Here is a 26,338-nt window from a genome sequence, read left to right on the forward strand (position 1 = left end):
ATCCAAGCAAAATACTAAAATCGTGGCGTTTCTAGCGGGAGCGGGGCTGGGCCCTTTGCAGCTCCCTTTTAGGATCCGGAGAGCTGAGCGAGTCTGGTTTCAAAAGAAAAAAAAAAATAAATAAAAGGAGCAGGAGGTCATAGGTTGATTTTTATCAGGACTTGGGGATAGATAAGGGGTAACCAGAGGAAAGTCACAGCTTTGCAACATTCTTGTGCCACGGTGGGCGATCTCCTTTTGGGTGCCTGCACGGTGGGAGGGATGGAGGAGGAACTGGGGGGATATGCAAGACCTAAACCCCCAGGCAGTGGGAAGCGTTCGGAAGTAAGCTGGTGGTGAGCAGCCCCTGGCACTTCTCAGGCTCTTGTATCACAAACAAGCCAGGAAAAATGCATCGGGCTCAGCACTGGGATGTTCCCACCTGTTTTGTACGTTTACTTGTTGGGAGGGACTCGGAGCCTTTCCCTGGTGCTTATCTGGGTTGGGATGGTCAACTGAGGTGTGGGATTTTTCCCCAAATCACACCTTTGCTGAATAAGTGATCTCTCCAAATACTCATCGCCAGACAAGGCATGGCTGAGGCAGGGGCTGGGGGCAGCAGGAATAACTGTGCAGGTCCAGGTCGCCACAGACCTTCCCTGAAGGCTTTAGGAGATGGCTGAGGAGCAGTCGTGTTGTTCTACCCAGTCTTACTCATTGCTTTCTCCAGCACGTAGCTTTTCTACTCAGGCTTTGCTTGGGCCCAGGTTTCATCCCGCGGCCTTTCGGACACCTGGGATTAGCTCCCAGACACTGTCTTTGGGAGCTGTACCCCAGCCTCTCTGTGCTCCGGTGGCCCGAGCCAAACGTCCCCACCAAACTCGTTCAAGACTGCCCGCAGGACCCGTCGCTGCTTTGGGCTTCTGCGCTTGCAGCGGGGCTCGGGGCGCGTCTCACATGCTCCGGGGTGAAGCCTTCTGCTTAGTTTCCCTTGCAAAGCACCTAATAAAAATGCAGACAAACTCTTCGCTGCTCTGAACCCAAACACGGCAAGTGGGGCCAACCGGGGCATCTCCTCCAGACGAAAATCCTCACGTAGGTACAGCCAGTGGTGCTCTTGTGCTAATGCAAAACACCCGCGCAGATGAAAGGAAGGGATTTTTCTGGTCGTGGAGACTAGGTGAAGTTTCCTAATCCAAGCAGGAGATTTCCATGCCTGAACGAGAGGTTTTCGTGAGTGTGGCTTCACTAACGGCTGGAATTGAGGCGAGACGCGAGTACAGACAGAGCCTGGAGGAGCAGAAGGGGATGCCACGGTCCATGCTTGCACAAGCCGGAGGAGTTCGTAGGTAAAGACATGTGCGTGAGGAATACATAGGAGCGCTGGCACAGTTCCCAGTGACTGGCCTTACCGTTTGGGCAGTGGGTGCCTGCTTTTCTCTTCCACAAGCCGTAACAGTTTTTGCCTCATCCCCTATGCTACACCTCTTGTTTGCCCCTAGTCTGGAAGGGCTAACGCTCGCTTCCAGCCCCATGCCAAAGGACGAGTAATGTTGAGACGTGGGTTCTCAAGTCGAGGTGCCCCCAGTGAACCTGGCGTTTGGGGGGGTCGTGGGTGGCGGTTTCGAAAAGTCAGACTTCCTAGAAAGCCCCCAGGAAGGAAGAACCCAAGAGCTCTGGTTTCTTCTCCATCTTTCAGATGAAAGGTGTGTTCCCCATGCGTCCTGATGGATGTCTGTGATGGGGCCTGGCCTCATGCGCCCGATTCTGCTGGAAAAACACAACCCAAAGTAATGACTGGACATGTTTTGAAGCCTGTACAAAAATATTTAACTCTGTTAATAGCATTTGCTTTCTTTTCCTCTTGCTTTTCCCACCAATCTATAAAGCGCCGGTTCTTTGAGGGCCTGATTTGCATGCGAACGTGGGGCAGCCGTTCATCCCCTCATTTGGTAACTTGTGACTAACTGTCTTAAATAGCTCTTGTCACTGGGGTTTTCCCATCCCCTCTCTTTTTAGCTGAAAATGACTGATTTTTTTTTTTTTTTTTTTTGTCTTACAAAAGCTCACCTCTGGCCCGAGACCAACCAGGGAGAGTTTCTGCTGCAAAGAAAAAATAGTCCAAAACCAGAGGGTTTCAATGAAAGTCTCAATGTAAAACTGAAGTTGCAGCAGCCACCTCCAGGTGATTACCATAATGCCGGGCGCTTACTGCTCAGCTCGAGGTTTCCAAACGCTTGGGAACGCTTCCAGCTTGTTTGGGCTCAGGAACAAAACCTCTCCGAGATGCCGCAGCCAGGGTGGAAGGGATCCAGGGAGCTGCGGGATGCGGCGCAGCACCATCCCCGTGCTCAAGGCTTGCTTTAATGGCTAAAGCTAACAGTGCATCCCATAGCGTTGCGGTAGGAATATTTGCAGGCTGAGTTCAAAACGTTTGTTCAAAAATGATCAGTCAGGGCCTAAGAGCTGCCTTGCTTACTTATTTTAGGAAGGAGACCGAGAGGTAGCACTGCTGTATTAAGGATGCTGAAGTGGTACCTGCTTTAGGATCGGATTGCAGCCTTTTGCGTTGGAGGGCATCTTCCTTCACCCCCGCTTCTGCTGGCATCCTGGCGAACAAAACCGTCGCCGTCTGGGCTATGACTGAAAAAATCGGTATCATAGAGAACAGCTGCGTACGCCCTTTTTGGAGCTCGCAGAGGTTTATGCAGCCTAAGGCGTGAGAGTTGAGCACAGGAGCAGATACACATGCAGTGCGGACGGTCTTCTGCTCTTTGCTTCGTTTGCAGTGGGATCTGTGTTTGCAAAGATCTTTTTTTTCCCTGAGTCTTTGAGGGTAGTCCGCTTAAAGGACTCACGGAGCTGTATTTTCTTCACAGTAATGAGGCAGAGTGACATACCAGTCGTGGGAAAGCTGATAGACTTGGGAGACCCTAGCAGGGTAGAAAATTACTTAATTTACTTTGTGTGCAATAGTCTTAATTTTCAACTATTTGAACAACTGATTGCTGGGGCAATCATCAGATCTTCAGAGTTAAGATGTTTCCTGCTGGAACGGAGCATTAGCTAAATCAGCGATGGCTGGGGATGGCAAAACGGAGCGATTGCGCGCGTCCATCTGAGGGTAAAGAGAAGATTAAAATGAAATCCCTGAACCTGAGCTGCAGTGCTTTTTATTTTCCGGGAAGGGTGAGGCAGGTGAAGCTCACCTGGTCTGGCGGTTAATTACCCGGGTGGGAGCTGGGGCTGCGCAGCTCCGGCGGTGGCTCCGGCAGGTAGGGGCTGGGTCCGGTTTCCTTCCGAGCGGGTAGAAGCCCTCTGCTCAGTGATTCCCCTGGTATTTGCTTATTGTGAGTAAAAGCGATAAAATCTAGTGGTGGAATTACTTTATGTCTCGGGTGCTTTCTTTCCAAATTAGTAATAATCCTGTGTGTCTTTGACCCGTTTTGCAGAGACGGAGGGCTGGGTTCTGCTGCTCTTTTTTTCTAAGCAGCCGGCTGAAGCGAATGGACCTCGAGTAAAGGGATTAGAAGCTGGTCCTTTCTTAGGGTTAGGTGTTGGGAGTCCTTGTGCTGTGAGCGAGTCCTTCCTTGAACGAGTTTTCCCACTGATTTGGACGAGAGATGCTTTGCATAGGTACCTACTCATCAAGAAACTCGCGGTTTAGCTCACAGGGATGGAAATAACAGCAGCGTAAGTGCAGGGCGAGGCACCCGCTCACATGGGGAATGGCGATGGGACCTGCTTTATTTGTCGAGATCGAGCTTGTACAGGAGCAAAAATGAGAGAGGACTTTTCACGGCGAAAACTATATATGCCACTGAAAAAAGAGTATTTGTAATTGTTTAGAAAGGAAAATGGGCATGAGTATTAAGAGACTTTCTCCTGGCTTTCCATGCCAGCAGAAAATGTAAAATTCAATCTGAAAGTATTTTCTTACTTTAAAAAAAAAAAAAATCCGGACCATAAAATGCAATACTAATTTCTGAAGGCTGAGAGCTGCATGAGTGAGAATATTTCATTACAATGTCAAAGTGAAACATTTCCGAGTGAGCATTCATTGCGTTAATAATAATTAATTAATTCCTTGGCTAAAACGTATGTCCTGCTCCTGTTCTTTTAGTCGGCTGGGAATCCGATCCCACTTTTTATGTTATTTTGCTGACAGCCACCCAGCAAGTAGGGAGGGTGGAGGATGGAGACTATTTATGTAAACAGAGGCTTTATGTTTCGCTGTGTAGATGGTTACATTGGGGTTGCACGGTTTTGGTTAGCAGACTTCTGCAAACGGAGGCGAGGACTTGAAGCAGATCAGCTGATTCAGGGGGACCGAGTATCTGACTGCTACAGCGATAAGTGTCTGTACAAATATTTATACAATCCCGATAGTCTTTTGAATTGCATTATTACAACACAAAAAGCTGTCAGATTTCCAGGGTTTCCGAGGCGTACTCCTTACGGCTTGCATACATTTTGCAGCGGACGTGAGCAAGCTCTGCTCGTGCTCTGAGCTGGCTGGACCCGCGCCATCGCCCAGCCGGGAGCGGGGTAGGTGCCGAGCCCGTGCAGCAGCCAGCCCGAGCTGATAAGCCCCACGGAGAGCCTGGCTATATGAGTTCAGGTTTAGCACTGAATTTATGCAATCGTGTGGCACGGGGCTGATGAAGAGCAGTCGCGGAGTGAGATCGTGGGCTGAACAAGCTCGGGGCCACCTGCAAAGGGGGGTGGAGAGGTGCCCCCCTGCATTTGAGAGCCGTGTTTTATTGCCAGGCTGCAAATTCCCACCTTATCCTGGCATGCCGCTCCTCCCTTCGGTCTGACCCCAAGTCTGCAGCTGATCGTGGGAGGTTTCCTATCGACTGAACGTCGCATCAGGCCCCATGTAGGAAAACGACAGTTGTCACCCAAAAGGAGAGATCAGGAGGTTGTGGTGGCTCATGTGCAGGTGGGGTGCAGAGCCGGGTGTAAGTGGTTTTGGCCTGGGTGTAGAGGAGAAGTCATCTCCTGCCTTTTCTGCTTGAAGTTAGTCCAAAAATCCATGTCGGTGGGTAGCCTGGCATTACCAATGGGTAGGGTTTGATCACCGCATCCAGCTTGGAGCTGTGGGATTACAGGATCCTGCTGGCACTCCAGGATAAAACTTGAAAATGGGACTTCAGTCCCGCTTCAGATCAAACATACACAGGCAAGATTCACACCGCTTGCTGCCATGAGGCCAAAGGGATTATTCCAGATCTATAAAACCAACAAGAGTTTGAGTCAGTGGTAGGGAAGGCTGGAGGCTTCACGGAAGTTATTTGAATAGATCGAATGCCATCAGTGGAAAGACACGGCTGTCCCGGAGCGGGATTGGAGCACATCAGTACTGCCCCAGCCCTGGCAGAGAAAGCCCCGTGTTTTCACGTGCTGATAGCGGTTGCGTGTCCTGTTGCACGCTTATTTGTAAGATCAGGAGTTTGGAAAACGCTTGCAAGGTTGTGAAACGGGAGTCCAGGGCTGCTGCGGGCCTCCTGGTGTCCTTCAGCGTCACAGCTCGGATAGTTTCGGTTTTTAGGGGTGAGTGTGTGTCTTCCAACAGCTGTGAGTGCATCTCCAGAGGTTTCAAAGGAGTGGGCTCTTTGCTTCCAGTGCAGCATTTGTTTGTTTTTAGGGCATGTTTTTCCCCAGGGAAAGAAGAGTTGCAATCCCATGATCAAAGAAACAAAGCAAATTGCTGTGGAATTTCTGCCTAACAGTATTTAAATTAAAAAAAACCCCATGGTATATAATTTATAAATGAGTCATGCATGCCTCAGCTCTGGCCTCCTGGAGCAGTGTCCAAGATGTCAGGTTCAGCAGCCGGTGCTCCAGCAGCTTTTTACGTTAGGTAGCAGAGAGCAGCGCCTGTCCTCCGCGGCAGCCCATCGCCTGAGACCCATTGCTGTACAGCGAGAGCAGAGCCAGGAGGTTATTTCATCCACATCCCCAGCTGCAGCGATCCCCTCCGCTGCTGCAAACATGCTGGCTTGGACGGATGAGCCGGATGCAAGGAAAGGATTGAGTGAGTCGGGGAGGGAGAAATCGCCTCCTGATGCTCTGGGTAAGGAATAAAGCCAGGTTTTCCGTGGTGGCTGGTTAATTTGCCGGGACTGCTGTGTTGGCCCTGCTCCTGCAGCACCCGGCGCCGCAGCATCCCTGCTCGCCCAACCGGCCAGTATCGCTGGACGGACCACGCACAGCGCAGCAATGTGGTTAGCCAGATAACGAGGGCATTAAAACCCTGTTCTTCTGACCGCGTTCTAACAGGAATAGCCCCATTCCTGAAATTTCACCTGCACGTGTTATGTCAAAATCATCTCATTCGGCTGTGAGTTGCGGATTGCTGCTGTGCCCGGCTGCGGCGGATGGGATGGGGTAGCTCCCCTTCCTCCCTGCAGAGTTGTTCGAGCTGTTGTGGGGCAGCGCTGTGCTCAGAGAGGCTTTGCCGGCGCAAGAACGATTAGGGCTGCTTTTCTGGAAGTAGTGGGGTTGTGCTTAAAAATGCCTAATTGACTCGGGAGGGCTGCACGTGTTTCCCTGGCAGCCTCCTTTAGCTTCCAGCGGGGATGTGCTCTGCGGCGTCAGCATCCCAGCGTCAGAGCAGGCAGACGGAAACAGTAAGTGCTAAGGGCAAGTTTAAGGCGGCATTATTAATTTCACAAAACCAAGAAGTCTGTGTAGTGTATTGCTCAATGTATAGTGTAGCTCTCTGGACCAGAAAGATTTTGTTTGGTGTCTCACGGGCAGTGTAGCTGGAGCGGACAGGTTTTGAAGCGGTCGACTGTCCCCCTTGCTATTTGCTCCACAGTAGCTCTGTCCCTCTCTGGATGAGCGGAGTGGCACAGGCCATCTCCATCGCCAGTGCCAGAAGTGGCGACCGTAGGGAAACGCCTGTTTGGCGGGGTTTAAAAGCTCGGCTTTAGAAAAGACGGGAAAGTAAGTGCTTAAAACGGTGGGGTGTGCAGCACAAGGCACATGCACAACAGCTGTGTTTGTAGCCCTCCAGCTGGTTACAACCCGCACGGGTCTGATCCTGATCACTCCTATGGAAGTGGGCAGGGAGCTGCGGGTGCCACCGGTGCTGCTGCCAGGGGACGGGTCCTACCCCTCGGCTCCCGTTTCAGTGTCCTCCGAGGCACTTCCTCAAGTCTCTCAGCCGTGGGGAGGCGTGGCGGTGGCGGGATCTCCGCAGAGCTGGAAGCTCAGACAGCAGCAAAACTGGCAGGTAGAGAGTGTCCGAAGGGGCGCGTCCTGCTCCAAAAGCAAGGGACCGGCAGTTTGCCCCGGGATCGGGACTGTAGCCTTGGCACTCCGTGAACAGTACCAGAATCTACATCTGAGTTCTGTGGTTTGTCCCTGCGTGCTCGTATCCCACAGATCCCTTATTGCAGCACCTGCATGTGCACTTCCACGTTGTGGAAATAAAAAATGTATACATACGCTTGCAAACGTACATATACCTATTAAACACTGTGAGCGGCCTTGGCGCCAAAATGGTAAATACGCCTTAGAAAATTGCCTTTAATCATGGCAAAAGCTTTTCTTCTTCTTCATGTTGACTGGAGCGCGGGTGCCAGTTTCTCCACCTCTACCTGGTGCAGGGGGTGGTGACGCGCGCTCCTGGGGACAGCTCGGTGACGACTGATCTGGGACATGCTGTTCAAGGGCGGAGTATTACAACTTTGCGAGGAATTTTAACGTATCTGTGTTTATTACAAGCGTCTTCCAGCAGTAACGTGCGCCCGAGCGGACAGACGGACAGGCGGTAGGGTCCTGCCCTCACGAAAGCCCGCGGGGAGCCTGCAGCAAACCCCGCCGGCCGCAAACCCAGCTGCTGCCCGACGCATTGCCTAAACGGGCAGATGTCAACGTTGCTCAATGCGACGAAGACCTGAACGTCTGTTTATTAACGGATAAGATGGTCAGGCCGGCGTACGGCGCGCGAGCCGGCCTGTGCAACTCCTGTGGTTTCCAACCGTACTTATCGAGGGAGGGGGCTGCCTGCCCAGGGAGGGTGTTTCCTCTAATCGGTAACTTCACATGCTGATGGCAGGCAGATGTGCGGGGGGCAAAGGCTCGGCTTTTTCATAACGGCCGCTTTTGCCGGGCTCAGGGGAAGGAGTCATCTAGGGCAAGGCTGGGGCGTTCGGAAGAAGCATTTTGCTCAGAAAGAGTAAATATCCCCCGAGAAAGAGTAGCAAGCGGGGACCTCACAGCCACCCCCTTGGCCATTGATTTTCACCATCCAACGTAGAAGGAATCGACTCATCCCGGTATTTCCTAGCAATACGTTTAGCCCCAGAAACCCTTCCCCAAGTCCTTTAGGGGCTTCTTCTATTGTCCGCCTTCCTCCGTCCCCGAGACGCTGCGGGCAGCGTGCGAGATGGTTGCGGGCTCAATTTAACGGCATCTCTCCCGCTTATCAGACTGTATAATAAACATGGCTTTTAGGGGGGATTTTTCGGGGAGGGGTGTGAGGCGGGCAGTGAATGGGGAGGCCAGACACCATTGTCTGGCAAGAATGCGAGTCCTCGGGGGCGAGCGCGCCTGGGCTCGCCTTCCAAATTGTCCCAGCATCAATCTCCCCTCCTTTGCGGGATTTCCTTCTCCAGCCGGGGTTTTGTTTCGGAACAAGCGTTGGTCAAACAAGCTTTTGTTTGCGGTCAGTTGCTTGGCACACATACACCACTTCTGGTGGGGGACAATGAGGAAGCTGTTTCGGGGGCAGCTGCGGTGGGACTGAAAGGGAATACTGATGGAAAAAGGGCACGGGGAGGAAATAGCTGGGTGGAAATGAATTGGGAGGATCTTACGAAGTCCGGGTGCTGCAGCTAGGTTGGGAGGGCGGCGGGGAGTCCTTCGATCCGGCTGCCTCGCCCCGTTCGCCGGCTCGTGCTGGTTTGTATCGCTTTTCCCCCAGGATACCCCGCCTCCGACCAAGAAAGTTGGATAAAATATTTGCAACGATGCGTCTAAAAAGCTTTCTTTCAGGAAGAAGTAAACTATTTACGGCAATAACAGAGTTTAAAACGAATTGTATAAGTGAGACTGACTTCTTTGTCAGCAAAAATTGCAGCAAAACCTGTTCATAGATGACATTACCTAAATGACATTACGTACGTATGTCCTTTCTTTCACATTTCCTGTAATCCTGTTACGGCATTGTCCCATTACCTCAAGCACTGTCATCTTTAAATGCTGTCAGATCTTAACTGGGTGGCCAAGGACATCGGAAAAGGATCGAGGTGAAGCCGATGGCAATTTCAGACCTGCCGTATATACGGCCACCTCCCAGCATGCCCCCGGATGGGGTGTTTGCCGGTAAAATGTTAAGGTAAAGTGATGATTGAAGGACTTTTACGTCTTTTATGGAGCTGCCACCCATCACCACAGTGTCCAGCACCCTTTTTGGGGAGCGCAGAGGGAACGGGCGCAGACTGGGTGACGGGTGCAAGCCGAGTGCTTGCTGGTGCTTGTTGGAAAGTGCTCCCATCCCCGAGAAAATGAAGACCCGAAGGTAAATGGCTGGAAAATGCCCCTGTGGGGCCACGGGCAACACTTCCACTCCCCGTACAGCCTTCGTGGCATTAATGGCCATTTGCAAAGCACGCCGAGCTCCTCCGACTTAAGGTGCGATTAAGTGCAACATCTTGGTGTTAATCGTTTTTAACGTTTTTAACGTTACTGCTCTCTTACTCTATTATTGCTAAAAAATGACGTGAGGCCAATTTCTTTTACTCCAACCGCGAACGTGCTGCTGTGGTTTTTCCAAAGCGCTACGAGACGTGGCAGCAAATGGGAGGACTGCGACTTCGGCCGTTTACCTGCTGAAATATTCAGCGCTCTTAAGCCCGAGGACTGGGAAGCGCTGGTGTCAAAGCAGTAGCCTGTTTGAACTGGCAGCCCCTCTTGTCAGGTTATAATAGCGATGATGATAATTGCCAGCTCCAGGGACAGGAACTGTCGTTTCGTTATCTCTGGGTGCAGTGCCGCACTCCGAGGGGCTCTGGTCCCCCGTGGCAGCCGCCGGACCGGGCTGCAGTGCAAATAACAGCAGCCTTGAACCTGAAATGCTCGCTGCAGACAAAAGTCCGCAGTCAGGCATACGGAGATGTATCTGGTTGTCCGTCTTCGGCCCCGTGAGCCGGTTTTCAGTTTCCCGAAAAGCAGAGCTGCCCTGTGGGAGAGTGTAGGTTGGCAGCGGGGATGGCGATGCCGTCGGGGCTTCCCGGGGAGTTGTCACGGCCGCGTGGATGTAGAGGTGCTGCCGGCAGGGCACGGTGTGCCCGTGTCCTCCTTCCTCGACCTCGGGTGGTACAGCAGCAGATGGGCGCTGTCTTCGCTAGCGTACAAAGTGTGGAGGTCCCAGCCCCCTTGTCGGATACGTTGTCAAAGTAAACAGCCAGAAAAGGAAGACTCGTGGATGAAGAGCAGGAGAGCAGCTCTCTTCTGAACGGCAGCCACGTTCATTTGGCCCAACGCAAGGGTTAGGCAGCACCGAAGTTCAGAGTTTAGTCCCAAAGATGCTAAAGAGCAGGGCCTGGATCCCCAGATCCTCCTGCTGAAAACTAACAGCGGAACAGCCCATGGAGTAAGGGGGCATTTGTCCCAAGAAAGGGTATTGTGATATGACCATGTAGACTACGCAGAAGATTATTTGCTTAATCGGGTGAGGTTAGGGGTATTTTTGTGGCTGTTACTGGTATCTGAGTGCTGGCAGTTACAACATTTAATTGCATTTTCCTATAAGAAAATGCTTGTCTTCCTAAATGGGATTCTCTACAATCTGTTTCATACGCTTAAATACTCGTTTCCATTTTGTTCTTTACCTCAGTGCTATCTTAATCCATCCTTTGAGGCCAGTCCTCTGGTCTTATCCTCTGCCGATCCGAGGCCGTCAGCGGGCAAAAGTCTCCACGCCAGGTCTTCCTCACCTGCCGATGGCTCTGCCCCCTTCTCCTGCACGGGGGAAAAGTGGCCTGCAAGCTGTGCTGGAACCATCTCATCCTTCCTTGCATCCCACAGCCCTCAGCCCAGCTCTCCCTGGAAAGGTCTCAATCCGACGCTCCTAAACTGGCCACGGTTTGTGCATCGTTGCCCCATCTGGCTACTAAATTGATGCTTTTTTGGATGCTGGAGGAGAATTTCTTTCTGCTCTCTAAATCTCTTAGTAACTGAAGATATGGGTGTAAAAGCACTAACCACACTCGCGTCACTGTTGGTTTTTTCTTTATCAGTCATAGCTTGGCTTTTTTTCCCCCTATAGGCACAGGAGCCACTTATAGCTGAGGTGGGCCAAGTTTGCAACTTATTAATCTCTCCGTTGCATGTGGGTTGAAAAGAGACACCATGCCTTTATCAAAAGCCAGGCTAGCACAAAAGCCTATGCAAAATCATCATCAAATCCTATTAGAGGTGGAAAATATCTCTTAGATCATCTCATTCATTTCCCTGCCAATGCTAGACTGTTCCTGAGAGTTAATTTTCTAGTGTCTGCCGCCGACTCGCTGTGTGACTGCAGGTCTGTCATCTTGCCTTTGGGTTGTCACTGTAACTTCCACTCGTTTCCTTGCATTTCCAAACGAGCCTTGTGTTGTTCGGTGCTGGCCTGTGTTAGCATTTGCCCTGCATTACGCATTATCAGTGGTTTCTGCTCAGAGAGCGTCACCACACCTTGCCTGCAGCCGGGAAAGGCGTCCTCGCGGGGTGGGGTGCGCTGGGTGCTCGGGGGAGCTCGGGGGGTGCCGTCCCCCGGACAGCGGCTCCATCCCCTGCGGCCAGCGCTACCTGCCCTAGGTATCGGGGACATGAACACCTCCAAGGGAGGTTTCTCTCCCGCAATCGCGGCCGTGGGTTCAATGCGAGCAGGTTGTCCCCTGTAAAGCACTTCTCTTCTCCCAACCTCTGCTGGCACCGCCTTCGATAAACTCCCACCCCAAAGTCCCGGGCTGGCTGTGACATCCACTCGGCAGGGGGAAAAATAATCATAATTCAAGGCTGGGGCTATTTATAGCATTAAGCAAATGCAGATTTCATCAGGGTTTGTTTCAGAGGAGGAAACGGCATGTGGGAGCAGAGTACCCTTACTTGTAACTTCCCAGCGGCGCTGGCAGTGGTGATTGAATTCCCCGACGTGGCGAGGGTCTGGGCAGCCCTGCCAGCACCGGCAAGGTCAGTCCGGCGACTGTCACCCGGAAAGCATCAAAAGCACGAGCTGTCGATAGCGACCCGCATTTGCAGAAAATCTGAGGGCTTTCTAATTAACTGAGGATCTCTAAATTAGAGCGAAGCCGCTCGACAAGCCCCCTCGTACGCCTTAAGTGTCAGGGCTCAGCTGATCGCCGCATCTAACAAGCGGCTGATTTTTAACAGTAGCTCCGAGACTCAATCAGCTCCTAATGGCTCCGTTTCAAAACGTTTCAGTGCATTTTTCATCTCTTACTCTGGAATTTATGCTCTTTGTTCCCTGCTCAAATATTCTGGCGCTTTTCCTTAATTTCAGGCTTCTGGCTTGCGACAGCTCCTCTGCCCTAACTAGGCAGCTCATCGCTTGCCTTTCCCCACATGCGATCCTCTGCCGCGGCCGCTCGCTCTGCTTTCTAATCAGTAAGTTTCAGAAATTCCCCCTTTCTCTCCCCCTGACATACAGGCAGTGCTGCGGGGTCCAGCATTTCATAATTAGAAGGAAACCCACGTTTAAACAGACCCGTGTGTAATAAGAGCTGAAAAGGGGGTTTATTTCAGCTTTAACCCCCCTCCCTGTAAGATAGCGAATGCAGTTTGCAAATGCACCTGATCTTGGCCTCCCTCCCACTGCTTTTATGCAGCGCCGCAGATTTGGGCGCCGGCGCTCCTGATTTACGCCATGGCAAATGAGATCAAACCCGCATTTCGGCTGCATTCACAGTGGAGTAAGAATATTCACATTTAAACTGAGGGCTTGGAGCTGCCGGGAAAATGACGGGGGGATCTTGCCCGACGTGTAACTCCCGTCTCCGGTAATGAGACCCACGCGAGGCATCCTCGGGAAGGCAGCAGGATAAACTCCCACGTAAGCAGTGATTAGGAGCAGATAAATTCCATTCAGGAAGGTAGAGAGTTAATCAGCAACTCTTTAAGACTTCTCTGCGTGTGTTTATGTTCAACGGCTTATCTGTATCTCGGCAATTATTCATGTGAAATAGAATATAAATCCCGCTGCCTAATTTTTCTTTGAAAAATTTCACAAGGTAATCAAATCCCAAAAGTGCATATTCTATTCCGGTGGTTTTATCAGTAAATCAAATTTTTATCATTTATCAGCAAAAGTTAGATTTAAGCATCCTCACTGTAATGTTTGAAAGATGAACATTTGTTTCAGCGGGTACTGTGCCAATCAATAATCTTCCAGCTTGACTCAGCTATCAATTATTGCTGCAATTATTTGTCTAGTTGGATATTTAAAATGTCATCAGAAAGAGATGATTACATATTCCAGAAAGCAAGGCACTGTATAATCAGATGAACTGAATCCAGTTAAATGTAGTGTGGTACTAACCTGTCCTTCAAAGCTGAATTCTGCAGCCGCGACTGAAACAACGGCTTTCTGCATTATTGTAAGGAAACAGATCTTAACCTTGGAACAGCGCGTGTTATTGGGGTCGGGTAATACTCGGCGAGAGGAGACCTTGCAAGCCTGGAAATTGAATCAGCCTTACTGACATAAAGGAGGGAGGGGTTTTTTTTGGGGGGGGGGGAGGTCTGGTTTTGTTGGATTTCATCTGCAAATCTATAAATAAGAAAATCCACTCTTCATCTGCCTCTCTGGGAATTTAAACTCCTGAGCTCGAAGCGCCAAATTTTCGTATGCCCTTTTTGCATTCCTTGACTTGATGTATGTATGGTAAATACTCTCTGTGCCCCGAGAACGCAATAAAGCTGTAGCAATTCTTGCAAGTCTTACATCCTCCAAACTCCAGATATTCGGAGTATTATATCATTTTCAACTTCAAGGATATCTCAACGATGGAGAGGAGACAGAATAAACCGGAGGAGACCGGACAACTTTACGACACCTTTTGGTCCTATTTGCAAAGCAGGGAGGGGAAAATATATATATTATCAATTCTACTAATACTCGCTTGTGCAAGTTATGAAACTAAACGCCGTAGGACCTGGTTCAGCACTTGCTGTGCTTGCAACTCCATGGTGACATTGAACTTGCTCAGGGACAGAATAAACCTTTGCCTTCTTGGCAGATGATTTGCAGGCGGAGGTGGTGTTTGGGGGGACCTGCAGTTCCCCTGACCCACTTTGTCAGGATGGTTTGCTGCTGGCTAAATATCATTAATTTGAAAGCGAGAGGAAAGTGAGCCAAAGGGGAAGGCTGGGAAGGAGGAGAGTCTGAAGAGGATCCATTTTGGGAAAGAAAAGGTGGAATACGGCTCTGAAGGAGAGCCCCTGTTCATGCACGTCCCCAAGCCCATCCCTTGGCTGAGGGCTGGGGCTTTTCGGCTCCGCCGACGCCCCGCCCGAGGCACTGGTGGGAGCAGGGGTGCTGTGGGGTGGAGAAGGGGACCTCGGCAGTGCCTGGCTGGTGAGAAGGGCCGAGGGGGGCTGGCAGGGCCCACCACATCTCTGCAAGGCGATGGTTTAAATGTATGCGCTTTACAGAGCTGGGCATGTCAAATAGAGATGCTAATATGCAAAATGCAGCAAAAATAAAGCAAAGCCATAGGTGATGAGGAGACTTGACGGCCCGGCAGTGCCCTGGCAGCAGCGTGCCTGCCGGTGAGCAGCGGTGGGAAGGCGCCAGCCCCCGTTTCTCCCTGGGAAAGGGCTCACAGCTGTTTCAGAATGCCAGCGCGCTTCCGTCTCTCCAGGACTGCCCCGTGCGGCAGAGCTGCCGCGAACTCCAGCGAGGTCCCGCAGCGCTAATCGGGTCACCAAGCATTAGCGGCTCATCTCAGGAAAGCAGCGTCCTGGCGTCCCGGCTGAGAGTCTCTGTATGTATGAGATACACAATGTGCCTTGCAAAGCAGTGTCCGCAACGCACACTCACCCGTGCCGGGTGCCGGCTGCAAGGTGAGCGATGCCGAAGCTGCGTACAAATGAAGGTGAAACACCCCACAGCCGGCATCTGCCAGAGCTTGGGCGTCTTGTGCCGCGTCTTGCCCCACGCTGGCAGGGATGGCCTGGGATGTCGTGACAGAGCATCTCCTTCCTTTCCTTTGCAAGAAACTTTTTGAAGTGTGGTCTGCCTTTTCTTCACATGCCGCCAGCCGGGAGAAAACAGTAGAAAAGGAAACAATTCATCACATAGGTGTATGAGAGTGAATAAAATGATTTGGAAGCTCTCTGTAGCCGTATAATTACAACACTGCATTTAAAAAGTGAATTACTGACTTGATTGTCCCCAGCAGCTACTGGGTAAACGCATGATTATGGACTGTTGGAGCAAGGTATCGTTGGCTGGATAGCCAGGTTAGGCTTTGAAAGGGCTGTGATGCTCTTTTCGGGGCAGGGCGTAGATGAGGCTTGGTCCTTGGTGGGTCACAGCCCAGGTGGACCTTCCAGCAGGGGACACACCTGGTGCCAGGTCGGTCCAGAGGAGCTGATTCAGCAGGTGTCATCCCAGCGGTGCCACTCCTCTTTGAGCCCATTCACTTACGATCCTGGTGCCTGTGCTCGGGGGGGGCGGGCGGGGAAGCCTGTGCTGTGCGTCTGGGATGTTGGGTACTTCGCTGGTGATATTTTTAGAGAAACGAGATGGTATCAGTGAGGAGTGTCTCCTACGGGGCTAACGCCACCGTGTAGTTCACCCTTTAGGTCCCGTTGCCGGTGTTTGAAGTTAACGGAGCTACTACCCATGTGATGCTGCAGTCTGCATCGCCTGTATGTCTCCATCCCCGTAGTGTTAGTGTATAGGGTACATACGTGTGCGTGATCAGGTCTTCTTTGCTTGAGGGGTTTCTTTTTAAAACTTCATTCAAAGCTGAATTTCAAGCACAGCATTATTTTCCAAGGGCAGGCTTCTTCTCTTCCTCCCTAATCAAGACACGACAGATTTCCACCCCCCTTAAGTTTTAAAAAAGCCCAGAATCAGTCGCAGCCTGATACCTTACTTGCCAAGTTGGAGCTCGAAGCAGGTTTTTTTGGTGGCCAAATCGTAATCGCCTTGAAAGTGGTGACAGACGTTGAGGTCAGGCCGGTATGCCTGGCAGCGCTGGCGTGCTCCGGCGGGACCCCAGCAGCCCGCGCCTCCCCACCGAGGCTCCGGCAAACCATGCATTTTGTTGTTTGCCCTTAACAAAATATTTTTTTTGTGGGGAACTGGGCGTTACGGGTTCGGTTCTGCTTAGAAGAATGAGTAAGTGCACAAAATATGTCGAAGCTACAACCAAAATGGTCATCCGTGAAGTTTGCGCTTCTCCTGCAAGGGCTGGGTGTTCCCCAGGGTGACGAGGAGCCCGGCTGGGGGCTGTGGATGGAGCCCTCCCCGCTCCCGCCTGCGTCCCCCGCCGAGGATGCTGCACGTTGCCCTTCTGCGGGGAGGAACTGGCCCCCCTGTTTCCATCCTTCCCGCTCGCTCTTTCCTCAGCCCCAGAAAACTTCTGTTTTGTGGAAACCTGAGCACTGCTGCAAAACCTGATGAAAAGTTGGCTTTGGGAGAAAAAGGTGAATTCCTGGAGTTCCTAACTCCAATCTAAATCTTGGAATGGCAAGGCAATGCCAGTTGTTCCTTTGTTTTTATTATTGCTGTTGCCTGGGTTTCTTTTTGAAGTTTGGGTCATGGTGTTAGCGTTTTGGCCTGGTTCGTCTTTAAAAGAGGGGCTTTTAAAAGGAGGTGTAACGAAATTATTGATATTAGCTTCACAAAATATTTTGCTATTTAATGTTTTATTAAAATGATTTCAGGGAGTTTGAATTTGTGGGAAAAATACTTATTTTCAGGAGTATCAATAAGTCTTTTATCAGTAAGTTGTAGATAAGGAAAGGCTGGTAAAGATGGCAAATGGGGTGCCGAGGGTCCCACAAAGCAAAACATCTTCTAGATTTTCGACATTTTCACAACTAAGCCGGTCCCAGCACCCGCTGTCAGGCCTGTTCGTAAACAACGTGGACTTGAGTGGCAGAATTTTATTTTTCACATGCACAACAGCAGTGGTGCTTCTTGTTTCACAAGCGATGCGGCGCCACTTCCTAGAGAGTTTCGGGGACATTGTCCTTTTTCAGGGTTTCTGAATACGGTTCACCTAGTGATATGGAGAAGAGATCAGAGAGAAAGTACCCTGTTGTACCTAAATGCACCTACTGCTGTTATTCATTATTATTATAATTATTATGACAACAACGGCGACAATGCTGATGCTAACAGTGCTAACAGCTACTTATAACGGGTAAATGATGGACCAGGTTAATAAGGCTCCTTTTGCAATCTGGAGAGTCGCGAGGAAGAATTAGTGCAAAAAGGAAAAAATCGGTTTGGAGAGTTACAGTTTCCCGTCTAAACTGATGCCACCAGGAAAAGGTGAGTCACAGAGCAGCTCTTTCTTACCGAGGGAGAAGTGGGCTGCTGCAGGCGTGGAGTGGACCCACTTATCTCCCGGCCCTGCGACGCTTCCTGTGTCCCAACCGTTTCACTTCTCTAGTTTTCAGTTGAAAGGAATTTCAACAGTACGGATTTCCAAAAGAGAGAGAGAGAGTGAAAAAAAAGAGATATTTGACAAGCCAGATGGAGAAGAACTGAATCAAGTACAAGTGGTAACAATTAACTCCATTTTTTTTCTTCCCCCCTTTAAATACCATAACAGCTCCGAATTTATCAGTCCAAAAATCAAGCAGTCAGTTGACATTAAAGCTGAATAAAGAAGTTCCTGGGTTTGGCTCAGGCTGTTCCTCCGATAATTGTTTGGAGGCGAGCAGAAGAGAGGGGGGTGCTTACTGCAGGTTGCAGGTGTTTGAGTCGCTTTTAACTTTCATTCTCTGCCGTTTGATAGCAGAAGGTCTGTTCGTGCCCTGTAGGTGCAGGTAGCCCGGTGAAGACGCCTTGGCTTTGCTTACAGGTGTGGATTTTTTGGGGAAGGTGAAGGAGAACACAGGAGCTAAGCCACCGAGGGTGGTGGTGCTGGCTTGCGGAGAGGTGCTGCCGAGAGCAAGGGCTGGACCGTCCGGGCAGTGAGGGCCAAATCCTGGTCTGCACGGAGATGTCTCTGGCACGGGGATGTCTCTGAGGGAGTAAATCTGCAGCTGTGAATGAAATCCTCGCAAACACCATTGGCACGTACGCAGTCACTGCTTACGCCGCCGTTTTGTTTGTGAAAACACTGGGAAAACCGGGGTGTCTCTAATACTGCCTGTTTGTGTGCAGCCCGTACGATGCCCTGCGGTATAACACACGTTATATTGCTATCTCACTCTTAGTCTGGTGGTCCTTCCCGAAGAAGGTCCTGCGCTGGGGGCTGCCTGTGTCGGACAGGGGCACCGAGAGGATGCTGCACGTGGTGTTTCAGCGTTGCTCTTCTGTAAAGCGCTGGTGTGTCCGGCGAGCAGCTTTCCTGGATCCAGCCCTGACTTTTGAGAAACGAAGGAAGCTCTTCCAAAGCACATTGGCACACGCATGCAGATTATTCCATTACTCACTTGGCAATGCCTGAACTTGTATGCCTAGCTCCAGAAACCCTTTTTTTTTCCCACCCACCCCCCCCAGCAGTGGCATCTAGCTGACAGCTTCTCCTCCCAGCTGGTCTTCTCCCCAGCATCTTGTCTGGCTTTGCTGCTGGTGGCTGTGGACATGGCTGTGGGTCTTGCTTGGAGCCAGCGATATTGTGCCTGGAGATGTTGGCTTGCTTCGACTCGACCTTTGAGCGTGCCGGGTGTATCTGTGAGCGCAGTACAGAAGAACCAGCTTTTTTGAATATAAAAAAAGCCCCTTAATGCTGAAAGCAGCCATCTCTTCATACTTTACTGCGTAATTGTGCCAACTGCCCTTAAAGGCACTGAAATGCCAATATCCATCCCACTCATTTGTTAACATTTTTCGGATCAGAAGTTAAATCTGTCACTCGTGTGTCACTGGTTTAATCACTTCTTTTAGGGGCATGGCAGGCAAGAGCTGTTCTGCTGCTTCTTTTTTCGGCAGGAGCCAGTAACTTGAGAAACACTAAACATTTGCGCTGTGGTGAAATGCCGTGCCCTGTCACTAGTCCTTTGCTGGCCAGGCTGTAGAAAAGGAATAAATACCTAATGGTGGGTGAGACTTCACTGGGTGAGGCCAGTCGGGTTTCATATTGGCCCCGCGTTTGTATTTGGTACATGTTATCCCCATGTAATTCTCCTAAAGGGGTAATTTCCCAAATACGAAGAAAATGAGCAGTAAAATTGAGTGGGAGGAAAAATGTACGGGCAAAAATGCGAATGGTAATTGGAAGCTATTTGTAAAGAGTTGATGAGCTGTCCAGGAAGGAGAGGGCAACTTTGGCCCAAATCCAAAACCCACTTCACCCGCTTCAGTGGTGAGATGAGAACAGCAATTAGATATTAAAAAAATCAATAAATGACAATTAAAAAAATGGAAAATAGATAGCAATCAATCGCAGTGAGAAACCATGATGGGTAGAGAACTGGGCAGGGGAGCTGAAGGTGCCAAGGAAAACTCATGCCTGCCACGGATAGGCAGAAGAGGAGAGCTTCTCGGGGTCCTGGAGAAAAGAGAAACCCTAGAAGTGATGGATGGGAGAAGCAGTAAGGTAGAAATTTTTAATAAATATGTCTGCTGTAGACCTGGAAGGCAGCAGTGTTATGTTTCTGTATCATAGGCGGGTGATGACGTTTTTTCTAGCTCATTAGTAGCCAAGGAGGATTTTATACAAGGTCCAATGGAGATAAATATTTTTAGATGAAAAGGCCCTGACAACTTGCACCCAAGAATTCCTAAAGAGTTGGCACGTGATGCTGGTTTTTAATAAAGCTTACGGACTGGGAAAATGCCGTCAAGAGCTGGTCGGGGTAACCGTGGGAGAGCTGGCAACTCTTTGCTTATCTCTACTGGGCAAAATTATTGAAGAGACGATACAAGATTCAACTGATAAAGAATTAAAAGATAGAAATACAATTCATGCCACTCAACTTAGATTTATGGAATATAGATCTTGTCAAATAAACCTGATTTCATTCTTCCAGATGACAACTTTGGTTGATAAATGTGGATGAAATAGACTCTGCAAGGCGTTGGACGCGGCGCTTCGTGACATTGTGTGTAGGAAGACCGAGCGCTGGGCGGTATCGCTAGCACGGTTCATTAAGAGCCGGCCAACAGATTTGGGAATGCAGGGGCTTAGCTGGAGAAGCATCGGTGGATGGGAGAGGTCAGCAGGGGCTGGTGGGAGCTGCAGTGGTGGTTAGCATTTAGAAATGAATATGCAGTTGCGACTGATCAGCGTTGTGGGTAAAGCAAAGGCGGGTGGATGGATGAAGAGCAACAGGGACGGGTTTATGGCGTGGTTTGTAAAGACTGTCAGGCAGCGTGTGTTGAGAGCACGGCTGGGTACAACCTGCCATGGTGCCTGGCTAGAAGAGGGGAATCGGGGCCGTGCGTACAGATCCAGGATGTGGTACCCCAGAAGGCAGCAGCTCTGCGGGAGGCTTAGTGGAAAACCAACTCCTTCCCAGCATGATGCTGGGCTGAGAAGGGCTAGGCTGGTCCTTGAGTAGTGGAGGAGGATGGAGGGGTGGTTTCAGGATGGAAAAAAACCCATATTTTGAAGCGTGCCCTGATTTCAGGGTGCACAAGTACCCTTGGTGTGCATGTGGGGGCACATTGCGTACTAAGGGGTTTTTCAGCGTGTCAGCCAAAAAAACCCTCAACAGAAGAAGAGAACGGGTAGAGGTTGGAGCCAGAGAAATTCAGGTGGACCCCCATACCCGTCTGTGAGTGTGGTTAGCTGTGGGAACCCACTGCGGTGGCAAGCAGTGGGTGCTTTTCTTGTCTTCTGAGCTGGTTTGAATGGTTTTCACTGGGATTTCGTGCTTTGCCCTAAAGACTGTTCGCGGGGCTGGAGGAGGTTCCACTTTACCCAAAGACATCGTGTTGGTCATGGCAGAGGACAACTGAGCGACACGTAATGCAGGAAAGGTCAGAGGGTGAGAGCTGGTGGTCCCTTTTGCCCTTAAATTCCCCGATGCGAAGCAGCCAAGGCCACGGACTCCAGCCCCGCTGCTGGTGGCCGAGGAGGGCTGGTTTGGCAGTGACCCTCTTCTCACCTCGATCGGAGGGATTCCCACCAGCCTCTTGGAAATCAGCCGAAAGCTCCGATGGTGTCGCAACGCTGCTTTGGCTAACACGTCCCATCACGTTGTCCCGGCAGATGATGAGGCACAAAGAGTCCTGTGGGACCTTCTCCAGTTCTGTCCTTGGCCAGCACCGGCTACTGCATCTCCCTGCTGGGTCATCCCAGCATCATCCCTGGATGCTTTAGCTGGGAAGCCCGTGTAGATGCAGAGGCTGGCCCATAGCTGGGAGACATCAGTGGATCCACAGCCTTCAGGTCCTACAATCCCATCCGGCTTTTTGGGGGACCCGAACGCCGTACCAAAAAGCATGGTGGTGGGACGGGAGGAAGGAAAGGCGAGTCCCTTCCAAAACCGGGGGTTGCCGTGGCGGTCTAAGGACCCGTCTCGCTGCTGGCGGGCAACGCGTGGATTAGTGCCATAATTCTTGCAGTTTGGCAAGGCTGCATCAGACTGGAACGTATCTCTAGGTGGTGATATGGTCAGTCAATAGCCTTCATAATTAATCAAGCACTAATAGACAAATTAGAAATCGTGTCTCTTCAAAGCAGGAGGTGGATTTTAACTGTTTCGCTGCCTTATTTTATTGCCTGGTTTTACTTTGCTCCCTTGAAAATGGTGGGTTGTTTAGGGAAGTCTTGTACATAAACATGATTTTAAATTTAAATTATTATCTTGATTACCAAACGCGGATAGTGAATTGAAAACTTGTTTTTCAGGCAAGAAAATGAAGAATAATACTACATTTTACACTCCACTAAATCAATGTAGCCCTAATTTTGCCATGCAGGAAATCAATTCCAGTCTTTATAACAGTCGAAGATGTTGTGAACAAAGTAATTTTGCAAATTATGGCAAGTAACACATTTATTGATGACTTTAGTTTAGGAATTTAGAATTTGTGAGCGCTGTAATATAATAAGGCCGTACTGGCAGGAGCTGAGTGAAATACAGATTATACGGTGAAACTGTAATGCATCATTTGCTATTAGTGGACTGGTAATAATTACCAGTTTCAAAGCAGCTTTTTCCATGTAATCTTTAGTCTCAGTCGTAACAGCCCTTCTCATTGACATTATGATTACACGAGCTGCCCTTATGATCTAGAATATCTAGTTGATGGGAATACTAAAATGTGGTAGCGAACGCTAGATGTTGTATCCTCATTATAAGATAAAATGCTATTTTCTCTGACCTGATCTATAAGGTAGAGAGGCGAGGTAGCGTTACATTGTTAGCTCCTACCGTGGTGTTAAAAACTTCCACTTCATTACGGCGAAGCAAGATGGAATTTTCCCATTTAAGATTTTTTCCCTAGCTCACAAATGAGCATAGGAATGTGAAAGTCCAATTGAATTTCCCTCTAATTTCAGCAGATTTAAGTATTTATCTGCGCTGGCATGCCTGGCACATACTAAACACTGCAATGCATTTTATTCCGACACCGGCTTCAGGATGAAACGTTAACTATTATTCCAAGGGCTTTTAAAGTGGTTAAAGTGTTAAATGCCGGCTGTAGACGGTCGAGCCTCTTTTTACTCGCCCGATTCAGCTTGTCAGGCCAAAGGTAGAATAACCGCGGAGCTGGGAGGCAGGGAGGAAAGCTGCGAGGGAGCCGGCGCTGCGGGCTGGGCTGCCTGCCCCTCCTACCCCCAAATCACCGTTCAGCTCGCCGGAGAACGAAAATGCCCATACGAAGCTTTTTTCCCCCTCCTCCCAAGTGAGACGGGGAAACAAGATGGGCGCAGAAAAAGCGATGTTTTCTTTCCAAATCTGCCTCATTTGTTTTTCCTCTTCCTTTTCTTCATATTGGGCAAACAGGGGAAATGTAATGGGGGCAGCTCTCAGTGCAGCACGTAAAGAGGTTTACCCAGGAGCCGTGCCTACGGAGCAGATGCCTCGTAACGTGGATGTCGGGTCAGGGCAGGAGTAGGTGGTGCTGGCAGGTACCACCCCAAGCACTCATGTCTTTGCAGGGCTCCTGTGGTTTATTCAAACCTCAAGAGCGGGGTGTTTTTTTTTTTTAATATCACTCAACAGCAGCTCTACGCGAACCGCTGGGCAGGGCTGGAAATGAATTTTTCTCCTCCTCTTAGCTCCGGTTTCAGTTTACCACCGTTTAGTAAAAAACATCCTTAGAGGGGTGGAAGTGAATTATTCACAAAATTACAGTAATCGATAAAAGCGCACTCACCTTCACCATATCTCACGCCACTCTTCCCTCGCGGGCGGCCCTCAAAAAGTTATTCATCCCCCTTGTTTTGCCATATATTAGAAGGGGCTGCTTTCTGCTGTCATTATTAGCCGGCTCTTTGTTTAGTTATTTATTAGTTGGTTGCTCTTTTATAATGTCCGTGTTATCTCCAAAAATAAATTATCATGAAATAGAGTTAGCTCGCTACTTGCCAAAGTGGCATTTACCATCCTCAGCTTCTTTTCAGTACGAGAGAAATAATGCGGCTCCGGCAGGGCGCTCGGCCAGACCTCCTGGCCACCCTCCAGCTCTTTCCCTGGCAGAGCCGCTGCTCTCTCTGCCTTCCCCTCTCCTTGTCCCGCACACTATTGTATTTAATTTTATTTTTCAACTTTTTTTTTTTCCCCCCAGACTCGAATCTCTGCTAAGGAGCAGGAGGTGCTGCCTAATTTTGTACACATTGTTAGACTCTCAAAATAAGGAGGAGGCTAATAACGTGACATTGCCCAGGTTGCTAGCACTTGTGATGCTTTGGGTTGCTGCTTTGAACTGACGTACGTGGTTTTCTGGAGTGCTTTTCAGAAGGGGATTTATTTATTTATTATCTATCTATCTATCTATCTGTCTGTCTGTCTATCTATCTATCTATATCTATCTGTCTATCTATCTATATCTATATCTATCTATCTGTCTATCTATCTATCTATATCTGTCTATCTCTATCTATCTATCTATCTGTCTATCTTCTCCCCAATTTAAATGTTAGCAGCCTCTTGCAGCATAAAGTCTGCCGAGTCATAGCTGGCATCAGTTGATTTAATCACCTTTTTTTTTTTAATAGCTTTTTTTGCTGCGGTTGCTGCCAGGGTTCCGTTTTGAACCCGGGGCTGGGGATGGCGGGAGGAGGTGGGCGCGTTTCGGGTGGGTGTGGACCTCCCCGTCGCACCCCTCGCCTCCTCCCGTCCCCCGTCCCCTGCCTGCGCCTGAGCTGGGCCGTCCCTTCCCCAGCTCCCGGCTGAGCGTCCCGGCGGAGAGGAGCTTAGGCGGGGAGGCGAGCTCTCGCCCGCCGGTGGGCGGCCGGAGATTGACGCTGCTTGTTGTGTTATTTTGCAGGTAAAGACGAGCCCAGCAGCTACACGTGTACGACTTGTAAACAGCCTTTCAACAGCGCCTGGTTCCTCTTGCAGCACGCACAGAACACGCACGGCTTACGGATCTACCTAGAAAGCGAGCACGGCAGCCCCCTGACGCCACGGGTTGGTATCCCAACAGGACTAGGTGCAGAGTGCCCTTCCCAGCCACCTCTCCACGGGATTCACATTGCAGACAATAACCCTTTTAACCTGCTCAGAATACCCGGCTCGGTCTCGAGGGAGGCGTCGGGGCTGGGAGAAGGGCGTTTCCCACCCACGCCGCCCCTCTTTAGCCCTCCCCCGAGGCACCATTTGGATCCGCATCGCATTGAGCGCCTGGGTGCGGAAGAAATGGCTCTGGCCACCCATCACCCTAGTGCCTTTGACAGGGTGCTGCGACTGAACCCCATGGCGATGGAGCCCCCCGCTATGGATTTCTCCCGGAGGCTGCGGGAGCTGGCCGGCAACACCTCCAGCCCGCCCTTGTCCCCGAGCCGGCCCAGCCCTATGCAAAGGTTGCTGCAGCCCTTCCAGCCCGGCAGCAAGCCCCCGTTCCTGGCCACGCCGCCCCTTCCTCCTCTGCAGTCCGCTCCTCCTCCCTCCCAGCCGCCCATGAAGTCCAAGTCCTGCGAGTTCTGCGGGAAGACCTTCAAGTTTCAGAGCAACCTGGTGGTCCACCGCCGGAGCCACACCGGGGAGAAGCCCTACAAGTGCAACCTCTGCGACCACGCCTGCACGCAGGCCAGCAAGCTGAAGCGCCACATGAAGACCCACATGCACAAGTCCTCCCCCATGACGGTCAAGTCGGACGACGGGCTTTCCACCGCCAGCTCCCCCGAGCCGGGCACCAGCGACCTGGTGGGCAGCGCCAGCAGCGCCCTCAAGTCCGTGGTGGCCAAGTTCAAGAGCGAGAATGACCCCAACATGATCCCCGAGAACGGGGATGAGGAAGAGGAGGAAGAGGAGGAGGAGGAGGAGGAGGAGGAGGAGGAAGAGGAGGAGGACTTGAACGAGAGCGACAGGCCGGACTACGGCTTTGGGATGAGCCTGGAGGCAGCCCGCCACCACGAGAACAACTCGCGGGCCGGCGAGGAGGGCCGGTCGATGCCGGACGTCATGCAGGGCATGGTCCTGAGCTCCATGCAGCACTTCAGCGAGGCCTTCCACCAGGTCCTGGGGGAGAAACACAAGCGGGGCCACCTCCCCGAGCCCGAGGTGCACAGGGACACTTGCGACGAAGACTCGGTGGCCGGCGAGTCCGACCGCATCGACGAGGGGGCGGTGAACGGCCGGGGCTGCTCCCCGGGGGAGTCCGCCTCGGGAGGCCTGTCCAAAAAGCTGCTGCTGGGTAGCCCCAGCTCCCTGAGCCCCTTCTCCAAACGCATCAAGCTGGAGAAGGAGTTCGACCTGCCGGCCGCCGCCATGCCCAACACCGAGAACGTTTACTCCCAGTGGCTGGCGGGCTACGCCGCCTCCCGGCAGCTGAAGGACCCCTTCCTCAGCTTCGGCGACTCCCGACAATCGCCCTTCGCCTCCTCCTCCGAGCACTCCTCGGAGAACGGCAGCCTGCGCTTCTCCACGCCGCCGGGCGAGCTGGACGGAGGGATCTCAGGCCGCAGCGGCACGGGAAGCGGAGGGAGCACCCCCCATATTAGTGGCCCGGGCCCTGGCAGGCCCAGCTCAAAAGAGGGCAGACGCAGCGACACTTGTGAGTACTGTGGGAAGGTCTTCAAGAACTGTAGTAATC

The 26,338-nt window shown here is 51.1% G+C and overlaps 1 protein-coding gene across 2 annotated transcripts in view; it reads left to right on the forward strand.

Moving 5' to 3' along the window:
* Positions 1–26,338, forward strand: part of BCL11A (BCL11 transcription factor A) — a 73,118-nt gene that overhangs the window by 39,112 nt on the left and 7,668 nt on the right. Inside the window, exon 3 of one of the 2 annotated variants that reach the window (XM_059828498.1) lies at positions 24,572–26,299. In XM_059828498.1, coding sequence (XP_059684481.1) covers positions 24,572–26,299 — 1,728 coding nt within the window. Of the gene's footprint in view, positions 1–24,571 lie in introns of both variants that reach the window. The other variant, XM_059828497.1, reaches the window with a different exon arrangement.

The sequence above is a fragment of the Gavia stellata genome, chromosome 23, assembly GCF_030936135.1.
Source record: "Gavia stellata isolate bGavSte3 chromosome 23, bGavSte3.hap2, whole genome shotgun sequence".
NCBI classification, from domain to species: domain Eukaryota; kingdom Metazoa; phylum Chordata; class Aves; order Gaviiformes; family Gaviidae; genus Gavia; species Gavia stellata.